Below are 14,099 nucleotides of genomic sequence, written 5' to 3' on the forward strand. Positions count from 1 at the left end.
AAATCACAAAAGCTAATAATTATTTGTCATTGAGAACAGTCACTCCTATAGACAATACCTATTCTTATAATTAGTTGCATTTTATTTGGGGAGAATAAAAATGAAAATTATATGTTTAATATGGGAACCTCACAGCATTAGATAAGATGTAACTATTATGACCAATAAATTGTATAGTTAGGCAGGCTTTAAAAACATGATTTTTTTGAAAAATTTTTAGTATTCGAATTTACCTGTCAGCGTGATACTTTTTTGCATGCATTTCTTTTTCTTGCCTTTTTTTTTTTTTTTTTTTTTTCTAACAGAGGAACTAGTTTAAATATCTCATGACACTTTAGGCAGTGAAATTGATGTTAACCGTATACATTAAAGTGAGGGATGATAAAACTATAGAGAAATATTTGATATGCTTTCACAGGTTGGCTCCCAAGGCTCTCATTTCACTTGTTCTATACAAACTGCCATATTGAAAGAGGAGGCCTCTGAGGATTTTGAAGATGAGGGCTAGTTGGTCATTCAGGAGAAATGATTCTTCTGGGCATTTGAATAGAGGAGCACAGTGTATAAATGAAGCACGTTACTCGGTACTAGATACATGGTGCAGTCTCATAGACCCATGTTTCTTTTCAGATGTCTCATCCCATCTCTTTGCCATCACGTATTCGGCTGGCAACTGTTGCTTTGTTGATCTGAACACTGGCAAGTGATTTTTGTGTTTAGGAAGTCTGAATTAGAATTAAGAGGAAAAGTAGTATAGGGGAGAGGGAGGCTGTTTTCTCTATTTGAACTCTGGCATGAGAAGAATAGGTTGTTTTTCCCCAAATGAAAAGAACACATGATCATTTTTATGTAGTTGAAATCATCAGTATTATGACTCAAGACACAGTCCCCTTCAGTGAGGACACCTAGTTAACAACTCAGCCAATGTTGATTGTGTTTTTACTTTAACTCTTAAAGGTAATGTTTTTGTTTTCTGCCTTATTTAAAACTGATAACATTTGCTAGGATTGTTCCCCCTTAATGTTATGCATAAAAATAATAAATGTCAGAAGAGAATTGACATGAAAAAAATATAAAGAATAAAAAATATATTTTGAATTTGTCAATTTCTTTTGTAATTTTTAACTATGACTGTAATATTAAAAATGTATTTATAAGAAGAAACATAGCTATGTTCTATGGAGTCTTGCTCTGGGTAATATCCTATCCTAATAAGCATGTTACATAAATGACAGATAAAATATATAGTTGACTCCTATACAACATGGGTTTGAACTCCATGGGTCCACTTATACACATATTTTTTTAATAATATGTAAAAGTATATTCCCTTCCTATGATTTTCTTAATAACATTTTCTTTTCTCTAGCCTACTTTATTGTAAGAATACAGTATAGAATACATATACAATATATGTGTTAGTCCCTTGTTTAGGGTATCGGTAAAGCTTCTGGTCAGCAGAAGGCTGTTAAGTTTCTGGGGAGTCAAAAGTTATATATGAATTTTTAATTGTGTAGAGAGGACAGTGTCCCCACCACTGTGTCCTTCAAGGGTCAACTGAAATACATATTTTCACGTTTTTACATCTGAGCAAACTGAGGCTCCAAGGGTTAAGTAATAAGCTGTGATCACAGAGGTTATAATTAGTCAAGCCCGCTTACAGATGGATTCCAAACTGGGGTCTCCATGACACCAAAGCCCATACTGTTTTCATTAAATGCACTACCTGATTTTGTGTAATTAGCTGAAAATATTAAACCAGCCTAATTTAGTTTGGGGAGGCAAGCATTGCAAACTGAAGTTTTTGTACTTTTTCTTCCCTATACTTGATGATTTTTCTTTTTTTCTCATAGATCAAAATGAAATAACTGTCACATCAAGGAATATGGAAGATCATGTGAAAGACGGAGGGAGGAGAACAGAAATCAATGTGGGAGGTGTTGCCAAAAATAACAGTGTGGACGTGGACGTTGACAGACTTCAGGCACACAAAATGGAAACTGCTAGAAGTGACAAGGAAGATCATCTAGCTGCCTCATCAGAACCAGACCCAACACTGAACCAACGGAGTGCAGAGAAGACAAAAATGCAAGATGCAGCGATTCAGGCAACTCCTTCCTGCAACAGTTTGAATGGGAATCACCGGCACCATCATTTGTCTGACCTCAAAGTTGATGAAAGTGTGCAAACTGCAAATAACAACGCCTCAACTCAACATTCACCTTTAAGTCCACAAGATTCCGTCCATACTTCAAGAGAATTCAGGAGACAGGGCCCTCTCCCTGTACATCCAGAAGATCAGCTCGCTGTGAAAGAGCCAATGTATGCACATGGCAATGATGCTCCCATAGATGAGATTAATAAAAACCCGGCTGCTTCTTATACGAAGAATCATCCACTTTACCGACAAGACTACATTCCCAAGCCAAAACCTTCCAATGAAATTACGAGAGACTATATACCCAAAATTGGGATGACTACTTATAAAATAGTGCCTCCCAAATCCCTGGAAATAGCAAAAGACGGGGAATCAGAAACCTTTGGGTATGAAGAGGATCAAGGTATCCATTCTTTAGGGAAAAGGCACATGCACGAGAATGTGAAAGAAACAGCAATGCAAACAGAAGATGTTGTTATTTCTGCAAGCCCGAAGGAGCCACAGCCAGACCTGAAACCCAAGCCTGCCCTGAGAGCAGAGCATAAGGGGCACAGTGTGGAGGGCGTGCCCCACAGCCCCACAGCAAGTCCCCTGAAACCCACTCCCAGGATGACCAGAGACACTGGCACGGCTCCTTTTGCGCCAAACTTGGAAGAAATAAACAGTATATTAGAGTCAAGACTTAAATCTCGGGCTTCCAATCCCCAGGCCAAACCAAGTTCCTTTTTCTTGCAAATGCAAAAGAGAGCTTCGGGTCACTACGTGACCTCCGCAGCCGCCAAGAGCGTCCACACTGCCCCTGGTCCTGCTCCCCAGGAGCTCCTGAGGAAGGAGGTGGAAAGGGATCCGATGCCTCCTCCGGAGCAAACTCTTTCTCCCTCAAGTAAAACAGCTCGCTCTCCTCTGCAGCCCCGCGTGCAAGACTGCGATGGAGGCCTCAGCACTCAGAAGCCTCCTGAGACCTCTCCTCCTCCTATCGCCCCCAAACCCGCTTCTCTTCCCACCAGTCAGCTGGCAGCACTAAACCTGAAGACTCTGAAAACCTTCGGAGCCCCGCGACCTTACTCGAGCTCCGCTCCTTCGCCCTTCGCCCTGGCGGTGGTGAAGCGGTCTCAGTCCTTCAGCAAAGTGCGCTCCGAGGCCTGCAGCGAGGGGGCCTGCGCGCCAGCGCCCAGTGACGCTGCGGAAGGGAAAAGTCCCTCCGTGGATACCGCTGTGGACGCCCCACAGCCCTGTGTGAGTAATCAGGTACATTTTACTTTTTATTTTATTTTTTTAAATATATTTTATTGATTTTTTACAGAGAGGAGGAGAGAGGGATAGAGAGCTAGAAACATCGATGAGAGAGAATCATCGATCAGCTGCCTCCTGCACATCCCCAGCCGGGGATGTGCCTGCAACCAAGGTTCATGCCCTTAATTGGAATCGAACCTGGGACCCTCCAGTCCGTAGGCCGATGCTCTATCCACTGAACCAAACTGGTTTCAGCAAGTTTTTCCTTTTTTAAAAAATAAGGGGATCTTGTACAGCATGTTGATATGTTTGTGTATTAGGTCTGAATTCATAACCTAATAGCAAACAACCTGCTGTAGAAAGAAAGGTATAATACAGAGAGTCTGATTATTTACTCTCAGAGTCACTATGACTCATATAAACTGGGTACAAGGCCACTATATAATTATATTCTGAGCAAATATTTTAATTTGAAGTTTCTTTGCTCAGACATTTGTGTGGTATACTAGTTTATAGTTCTGACTCTATTTCCCTGGGGTTTTCTTATCTCAGTTTGTTTATAACTTTCTGGATGTTCTGGTTTACTGTATTATTCTCTCCAATTCTACATAACTGCAAAATAGTTTTAATTATATAGAAATATAGCCTGGCAGGTACGGCTCAGTTGTTGAGCATGGATCTATGAACCAGGAGGTCACCATTGGATTCCTGGTGGGGGCATATGCCCAGGTTGCAGGCCTAATCCCCAGTATGGGATGTGCAGCCGATCAATTATTCTTTCTCATCATAGTTATTTCTAGCTCTCTCCCTCTTCCTCTCTGAAATCAATAAAAAAATATTAAAAAGTATATATATATATATATATATATATATATATATATACACTAGTATATAAACAGTATCAAAGTCTAGATAAAATAACCAAGCATCTCTTAGCTATGTATTTTCTGTAACATATACTTAACCTCAACTTATTAGATATCTTTACATATAAATAATTTAAAACCAGAATTTAAATATGCCATTTTCTTAATTTCCCATTTTATTCATTCAGTATCAGATTTTCCAGTTATGTGTATGTTGACCAAAATATCATTTAACTACTATGTAACCTTAATAATTTACAAAAAAAGGGAGTTTTTGTTGACTTTATGTTTGCTCAACTGTTATAATTTGTCAGATTCACATAGTCAAAGGAGAGGCAGAAATTCACAGAATGAGTTATGATATTCCCCACACAGTTTTTAAAAAATATTTTGTGTACTTTTACTCTGATAGTATTTAAAGAAGACTTTCATATTTGTGTGACAGGTCCAGATGTATTTTATACAAATTTTTCAAACATTCTGAGAGTAGCAGAACATTAACCATATTGCCAAGTAAAGATTTTTCCACAATTTCAATGCAATATTTATCTTGAAGAATATTTCTTCATGTATTTCATATTTATGCTTTATTACTTTGATATAATGTCAGGAAGAGATATATGATATAAGGTTAATTCTTTATTTGGGAAAAATCCTGTGTTTTTCTTAGAATGGAATGCCTTCCTAAACAACAGAAGCTTGATTTGGAAAATACAGTCTTTGAGCCTCTTCCTGAGCTCTGTTTAACTCATCATTTGTAAAGATATTTATTTGGCACTTTGAAAAAGACAATTTAAAAATTTTTTTTATTATAGTTGCCAATTGAATTAGTTACAAAATATTCATTTCTAACAAGTTGAATTAAAATTTTAATTCTTAGAAGTTCCTATTATTTTATTTTTAGTTTCATGGGGAAAAAGCAAAAACCAAAAAAACCATGGCCATCTTCTAGTCCTTCTAACTTCCAGAAACAAAACAAGCCATTACAGGTAGCATAATCATTAATATTTTATTATTAGATTATATGTTGCTAATTGCAACCAGTGTGAGTTTGCCAATATTTGTCTATTTTGTACCATTGAAAATAATAACTTCACAACCAAATATGTTAGAACTGTGAAAATAGGTTCTTTTTTAGCCTGTGGAATATTTATTTTTAAAATTCATTTGGCTCTCTTAACCAACGCTGTTAGAGAAATCAGCCTTATTTGTCTCAAGGTTAGTAAAATTGCCCTTGTGTTCATGAAACAAAGAGAGGTACCACTTTACTTCCTTAGCACCCTCCTTGTTCAAGAAAAGGGAAATTAATGCCCTCTTTCCAGCTGGGCTCTAGTAGCTGAGATGATTCAGTGGGTGAGGAAATAGAGCTATGTCTAGAAATCCAATGTGGCAAATGGTGATTCCTAAAGAACTATTGATGAAGGAGAAAAAATGTTGAAAAAAATGCCCATATTTCACTTGGTATTCATATAAATAGTTTGCTTTTGTTGTTTTAGGAAAATAACTCTTCACACAGTGAGCGGAATTCCCAAATACCATCTCCAACTGACTACCCACCATGCACCCTTAAGAGGCAAAGTTCTCTAACATTCCAAAGCTCTGACCCCGAAGAGTTCCGACAGAGTCTGCTGACTGCAATCCGTTCTGGAGAGGCCGCTGCCAAATTGAAAAGGGTAAGTCTTCTTTATCAGATGGGTGGCAGTGGGTTTATTTTCAACACGGTCAGACTAATACTTAGGAGAAATTGTTTCCTGGCATTTAAGCTTGACTACAGGAGATGTCAGAAGTTGCTCTTTTATGTCAGGGGTCATTTTTGAAGTAAAGCCTAAGAAAGTCCAGAATCTTACACATACTTTAAATATGTCAAGTCTGTTTTCCATAACATGGACCAGGTGCACAACATGCCTTTGCTCATTATTATGTAAGTAGATATAGAAAGTACGTGGGCTCTTATTTTAAGAAATTGTTAGTCCCTCTAGCCAGCTCAGCTCAGTGGTTGAGCATGGACCTATGAACCAGTTTGGATTCCAGGTCAGGGTATATGCCCAGGTTACAGACTCCATCCCCAGTAGGGGGCAAGCAGGATGAAGCCTATCAGTGATTCTCTCTTATCTCTGACATTTCCATCTCTCTCTCTCCCTCTCCCTTTTTCTCTGAAATCAATGAAAATGTATTTTTTTTTAAAAAAGAAATTGTTAGCTCTACAAGAAAGATTATTTCAGAAAGGTGATCCCCCTGTATTCCAGAGAATCTGCACTAGTGATAGTAACCTGCACTAGTTTCAGTCATGGTTACTAGGGTAATCAAGTTATTACCACATATGGGATGAGATTAGAGTGCCAAAGAGGGAGAGAAGTTTTTATAGGTTAAACCAAAAAAATGTAGAGAAAACCTAGATAATTGAGATAAGACCTAATATAGATATATTCAAGTCCTAATAATGCTCCACTAGGATTGTTCAGCTCCTCTTTACTGAGGTGTAGGAGAGCTTCAGGAATGGGGCAGATACCAAACAGCTGTCACAGGGAATCATTGTAGGTGAGTTTCCTCCCTCTGTCACCCTCATCCACTGAAGGAGGATGTGGATGCCTGGCTGGTGTGGCTCAGTGGTTGAGTGGTGGCCTATGAACCAGAAGCTCATGGTTAGATTTCTGGTCAGGGCACTTGCCCAGGTTGTGGGCTCTATACCCAGTAGGGGGGCATGCAGGAGGCAGCCAATCTATGATTCTCTTTCATCTTTGATGTTTCTATCTCTCCCTCTCCTTTATTCTCTAAAATCAATTATATATATATATATGTGTGTGTGTGTGTGTGTGTGTGTGTGTGTGTGTGTGTGTGTGTATTTTTAAAAAGGATATGGAGGAGCCTAAAGCCTAGCTTGGACTTCCCAGAGGCTATAGCCTCCCTAAATGTCTTTCTTAGTCTCTCTTTAATTGTCTTGATTGCAAATTTCTCAACACCCAAAAACAAGAAAAAAAATTCATTATTCCACTGACTCTAGGCATTTTATTTTGTAAATCCCTTCTTTAATCATTTTAGAAGCTACTTAGAGAAGATTAAGAGACTTATTGAGTAAAACACTGAGCTCAATAGGAATGAAATCTGCAAAGCACCAGGAATGCTGCGAAGAAGGAAAGAAAAGGGAAGAAATCTTGGGCACGCCTCCTTGGCAGGCCTTGCCTCCTCTGGCCATCCTTAGCATGTGTTTCAGAGGAGCTGTGAGTGACAGCCATTCGGCTGGAGGGCTTGGTGCTCCCATCTGGGCACGCATGGAGACAAGGCAAAATGTTGTGTGCTGTCAGGAGTGGAGAAACATGAAGGAATAAATCAAGGAATTAAGGTGGAATTTATTTTTTATTTTTTTTAGAGTGTTCGTAGGCTGAATTTAGGTGCCACACAGCAAAAATGTGGTAGAGCTTTACAGATTAAAATTTATAGTTCACCCGATGACATTTGAATTTTGTGGGGACATATGCCCCTATTAAATCGCACATTCTCATTTATGACAATTTTTTTTCATTTTTATCTGGTAAAGAAGGATGTGTTTCAAATATATAATTTCCAAGTCCAAAGCCTTCTCGATGCAATAAATATTACAAGCATGTTTTAAGCACATAGGTGTCAAACATTGTACTTGCTACTTGGAAGACAAAAATGAGTCAAATGAAGCCGCTGCCTTCTGGGTGTTCACTGCCTGGGACTGAGAAACGGCGATACATCAGGCCCGCAGGAGAGCCAAGTAACTGCACGGGAGATAATTGCAGGGTGTTTCCACTAAGCCAGTGGATCTATTAATCAGATTCAATGAACTGACTGTAGAAAACAGTGCATGAAGGTAGAGATGCCTTTTCGCTCAACGGAATTGCACAGCCAAGCAGCTGTTAGCTTGGTGTGTTATGGGCTCTGATTTGGCAGTCTCTTCACATACAAAACTCTCATTGCTTCCAGAATGAGCTGGATGTGAATCAACAGAGGGATCAGGCCCAAAATGATGATACTCTCTATAATTGTCTCTTGTTTATAACTCATTACTTTAAGTTCTATTGAGCCTAAATTTTATCTGTCTCAGTAGGAGGTTATGGGTAGCTCTACCTAACACCAGCTCCTAAGTTTTGTTTAATGAAAGTGTCTTGTCTTACATAATCCATTTTATTCTACCTAGAATGGACACCACCAGGTCTAGTAAAGTTCACAGTATCTACTCTTCACAATCAGCTTCCACTTCACGATCATGTCTAGTTATATAGGCTAAAACTATGTGTGTACCAGGATTCTCATATAAGAATATTCATGGGATATTGTTTGTAAAAGCTTCCAAGAAATAGAGCCTTACTATCCAAAAATAGTATTATAAGTAGTATATTCAAAGCACAAACTATCATATAGCAATAATTAGACAAAATACAGCAAAATACAATAGTATTGATACATATGAAATTTGTAAAGTTTGACAGCAGGCAACACCAAATTATATTCTTTAGTGATACATGGTAGGTGGCAATTATTTTTAAAGGCAAGGAAGTAATTATAAAAGTCCTGATAGTGGTTACTTCAGAGGGAAAGCCAAGGAGCTCAATGGAGCACAGGCACGCAATTTAAGAGGAAACCAAAAAGCCAAGTAGTAAAGATGAATATTATCTTAAAGCAGTACTTTTCAAATGTCCAAATTAATGCGAAATCCATGATGAATAAAATGTCAGAATGTTAAGTAAAGATAGGGTTAGCAGGGAGGTGGCGGTATTCTCTCTCTTGACCTGGGTGGTGGGATATATACGTGTCTGTGCTTGTTCCCATTGGGTTGTTTAAATTCATTGCACTTTTCTGTAAATGTATTCTATTTAAAAAAATTTTTTTTTTCCAAAGCTGGTTAAAGTGAGCACTTTAAAGAAGGCTCTAATTTCTTGTGGTATTTGCTTAGTCCCATATTTCTGTCCTGTATGAGACGTTTCTCCGGTTTGTTTTAAATTCTGACATTTTTAAATAGAGCAACAGTTCTAGTGCCAAATACAGTCTCTGGTGATTTTGACAGTAGGCTCAGATTGTTCATCAGAAAGTTGGCTCAGGGTTGCCTTTCTTTTGGCACCCAAATGTTGCTTGACTCCAGGTACCAACCTGCCTTATGGCTCTGGTTCATACCAAGCAATTAACCTTCATTATAATAGTTGGTTCACATTAGAACAATTATCTCGTTGATTGCTCTAGTGAAAATGTGGTCATGAGCATGCTACGTTTCCCCCCTCCCCCTGTTTCTTAAGGTTTTTGCCTTATTCCCACTCGACCCCCATGCAGCTACAGAAATGTTTCTTTAGATGCAGCATTAATAATTCTAGCTCAGTATTTTATAAAATGTGTTTGATATTCAGTTTATAAATCAATCAGCAGATTGTTTTCAGAAAATAAAACAGATTAGGTAATTCATTATTATTGACTTGAGCTGACACCAGAACTTATTTGGCCGCTTTCAGATCCTGACAGTGCTTGAAATACTAAAATTTATTATACGATTCCAGGTAGAAAATAGGGTTGTAAACATAAAATCTGAAAATAAATGGACAAATAAGGCTTATTACTTGATACTAAGTATTTCTTCAGAATATAAGTAAAACTTATCTTTGACAAGATAGAAATCTGGAGCGAAGAAAAAAAACTGGAAAATTCATCCAGAATCATGCTGGCTTGTTTTGTATGTTCCATTGGTTTGCTTTTGACTCATATTTCCTTAGTTTGAATTTGAACTATCAGGGGTTTCAAGTGGGTTTTTCTTATATTTTTTCAAGTAAAAATAAATGACAGTTTCACAGTTAACTCTCTTTATGGGAATAAGAAAGCTATGTAAATATTCCTTAAAATTTTTTAAACTTTAAGGGTAGTCAATCAACTAGCACATACTAATCAGTTAACTCTTAAATGTTACTTTAAAAATATCTTTATTATAAGTGTCGTGTGTTCATTGCTCAAAAGTTAAGCAATATTTTTTTTACTTAATAAATGCTTGTAAAAAGTTACCATATTCCATTCAAGAAATATTCATTGTTTTATTCTATGCCAGGCACTAAAACAAACATGAGTATAAAGTAGTATTAAAACAAAAAAGGTCTCTGACGCCACAGAATTTATAGAACAGAATTTAATGATGTCTTCTCATGTTTGACAGTTCAGTAAACACATTTTTTAAAAAATATACTTTATTGATTTTTTACAGAGAGGAAGAGAGAGGGATAGAGAGTTAGAAACATCCATGTGAGAGAATCATCGATCAGCTGCCTCTTACACACTCCCTACTAGGGATGTGCCTGCAACCAACATACATGCCCTTGACTAGAATCGAAGCTGGGATCTTTCAGTCTGCAGGCCAACGCTCTATCCACTGAGCCAAACTGGTTTTGGCAATATATTTTTAAATAATAAACAAAATACAAGTTTCCTTCCCCAAAGTAAAAGCTCTATATAGATAGATTACAGTATAACCTGTCCTACCACATTTGTAGTATGTAAACATATTTAATTTTTTATAAAAATAAAATCTTCTATAAAATATTAAAAAACATATCTATTTGAAGCTTTCCAACTTAATATATACATATATAAATATATATATTCATATGTGTGTGTATATATATGTATACACACACATATATATATATATGACACATGTTATATGTTATTCTTTTAATACTACATAGTATTTGTGAATAAGTATAAGCTTCATTGCTCTTTATTGGTGGACATTTACCTGGATTCTAGTTTTTCACTAATACAATAGTAGTACAATGACGACACCTGCTACTTGCAAACATCTGGAGCCATCAGTATGATTTTTTTAAATGCTTAAAACAAATTTCTCTCCTGTACTTTACAAAGAATTTTGTGAACAAAAATTAGAAGAATAACTTTTACACACAGAGACTTTTTGGATCAAGGTTTCATAATGACAAGTCGTTACCTGTGTGTTGTTTGTTGGCTCTTCTTGAAAAGAAATCCTACATGAATACTAAACAGGGTACTGATGAGTTTTTCTTCCGCTGGTGCAACTTTTCCTCTTAGCTATTGTACTTCGGGTGGTTAATGTCAACCATTCTACTCCACCCTGATTCATGAGAGTCAAGACAATTGACTAGTTTAGATGATCAGTCTTTGCTTAGTGACGGCAACCAAGGAAATATAAGAAAACCAAACTCAAACTAAATTTTCCAATTTTATTTCCCCTTTCACTAACTTATTTTGTTGCTGAGCAGAATCAGTGGTCTTTTGTACTTCAAATCTCTTGTGAGAAGATGATAATGTTTGGTTATGAATCTAAACTAGTCAACTTATAATCTAGAGATAAACTATGTTTCTCAAAATACGATAATATTTTATGTATTTCAAACTAGAGTACCTATTTACTATATAAAATCCAGATGATATTTGTTTACATTTTTCTAAATAATATTGGAATTTCAGATTATTTAGTAAATTCTTGTTATAGTGTTTTTCATTCACTTACACTTTATAAGTAAAAAACTTTGGCATACAATTTTGGAACTTATGAGTTTATTTATAAAAAAAATCTTTTTATTCAGCAACTGTTTTAGCATAACAGTCATAAATTTGACTTGTTAGCACTTTTTAAGAAAGCATTTTAAAAACCAAAGCTCTTCCCCTCCCCCCACCATAAGTAAGGGATACTTGTGAGGGAAACTTCAAATTACTGTGTACCATCTATACAAAAATTGTAAAATTCATTGCTTTGTGGCATTCCCTTAATTTTTCTACATTCTCCAAGGCACTTTTGAAGAGCCAGAATTAATCTAGCTAACAATGATCTTTAACAGCTTGGCCTGCAGTCTGTTTTTGCTCTTGTTCTTTTGAGTTGATTTGGCAATCTGTTAAATAATAAGATGGTCAAATTTGTTGTGGGAATAACAACCCTTTCATTTTTAATTTCATGGTAGAGTGAACATTTATTCTTGATTATTTGTCATTGATTGCATAATAAATGGTAGTATTTACAATTAAACAGACGTCAAATGTAGTAATTGTTGAAAATTAGACAGCTGTCCCATTTTAAATTGACGGTCATAAAGTGTGTTTCTTTCTCTTAGGTTACTGTTCCATCAAATACAATATCTATGAACGGGAAGTCAAGACTCAGTCACTCCATGTCCCTTGATGCCCAGGACAGCCATTAAAGGTTGCCCCGCCATATTGCTCTTCACCTCCTCCACTTCATAGAGCAACTTCATTCTACTGGGGAATGTTGGCAAATATATATTCAGATGTACACTAATATATTATCTACGGAAGTCTAAGAATTTATACTGTGGCTTTCAATGCCAAAAGAAGAATTATCAGAATTTATAATTTATAATAATATTTTTTACCTTTTTTGCCTTAAGAGCTGAATATGCTACTTTAGAACTTTAAGACGAGGTGTTAATGACTTCATTTTTTTTCAAATGAGAAATAGTCATGTTGTTGTTGGTTTTTGTTCCACTTACTTGTTGACACATTCTCTGCAATGTGACTTAGACAAAAGGGTAAAGCAAGAGTCATAGACATGTTTGTATGATACGTGAATAACTAGGCAAACCTAGAACTGACATTGGCTGCCTCAGTGTCACAGTTTAATTGCAAATGTTTGTAAGTTATATTAAAGCCTATTGTGTGCTGAAAGTATGATCTAGAAGACAAACGATATTCAATAACTATACACAGTTCAACGGTTAATTGCAGTGATGAATCATTTAGTGTACAACTCTTGTGTGTTCTTTGTGTAATTACAAAATCAGTGTCAAATTTATGGGGAGTACATTATATTTTAATATTTTATTACCATAAAACATTGGTTTTTTTTAATCTTTAGAACTTAAATTGCACAAGGTAAATTTTAAATATTTTCTGTATATAATTATGTTATTGTCACACAGATATTACACATTCTATGTGCCAGAAGCCTTAAAAATCTTCCCGTGAAAATGATTTATTGTGATAGTTATTTCACATATAATATGTAGAGAGGAAAATGAGTTAGTTTATGTCCATATTGGAAAACTTTATAAAGACTACTTGGAGGTTTCAGAAATCTTGGTTTTAATTAAAGTAAAATGAAAAAATAAAGCCGTTATGTAGTTCAGATGCAAATATTCTAAATAATAATATATATTGATATTTACATTAAAGCTAAAACTGTTAAGCAACACAGTGCCTAAGTATTTGCTTCCAAGTTTCCTGGAATCTAGACCTTGTTAATATTCTGTTCCTACTTTAAGAATTTAATTGCTCACTTATTTTAAAAGCTTTGTCAAACAAGCTGATGTTATATTAGTTTTTCCTAAAGCTACTGAGATACCTGCCTCTTTGGAAAATGTGTTGATTTTCCCCCCTGTTGAATAAAAGCAAGTTATACTGTTGGGATGCTTTTTTTTTTTTTTTAAATGCAGTTTGTGTCAACCAGCCTATTTGTGTACCTCACCTGATGAACACATTTCTATTAACCAGTAAACAAACAAGTAAGGTAATACCTACCATTTATTAGGGTTCCCTGATCTACATGAAAGCCCAGGCATTACAACTTAAATGCATGATCAGAGAAGGTAAAATGCTTAGCATAGTTTTAGACACCGGGCAAGTGCAGGTTGAGTGTTAAATGCTACTATTTTTTTGAGTCACACTTGGAGAGACCTTCATAATAAAAACTTAAGTGGCATCATTATAAACCAATAGGGGAAAGAGTGAATTTTTAAAAAATTATGCTTATATATTTGATTTTCCACTTGGAAAAAATAATAAATTTGGATCCCTTTCTCAAAACTATAAACAAATATATTTTCCTCTAGCCGGCCATAGATACCCAGAACCCA

General features: G+C 36.0%; 1 protein-coding gene across 1 annotated transcript in view; it reads left to right on the forward strand.

Moving 5' to 3' along the window:
• The window catches only part of COBLL1 (cordon-bleu WH2 repeat protein like 1), a 140,624-nt gene extending 126,975 nt beyond the window's left edge, over window positions 1-13,649 (forward strand). Inside the window, exons 14-16 of the mRNA XM_045575640.1 lie at window positions 1,854-3,406; window positions 5,754-5,930; window positions 12,342-13,649. Of these exons, the coding sequence (XP_045431596.1) occupies window positions 1,854-3,406; window positions 5,754-5,930; window positions 12,342-12,428 (1,817 nt within the window). The 3' untranslated portion in view covers window positions 12,429-13,649. The remainder of the gene's footprint in view (window positions 1-1,853; window positions 3,407-5,753; window positions 5,931-12,341) is intronic.
• Window positions 13,650-14,099: the final 450 nt, after the last annotated feature.

The sequence above is a fragment of the Pipistrellus kuhlii genome, unplaced genomic scaffold (genome assembly GCF_014108245.1).
Source record: "Pipistrellus kuhlii isolate mPipKuh1 unplaced genomic scaffold, mPipKuh1.p scaffold_m20_p_7, whole genome shotgun sequence".
NCBI lineage: Eukaryota > Metazoa > Chordata > Mammalia > Chiroptera > Vespertilionidae > Pipistrellus > Pipistrellus kuhlii.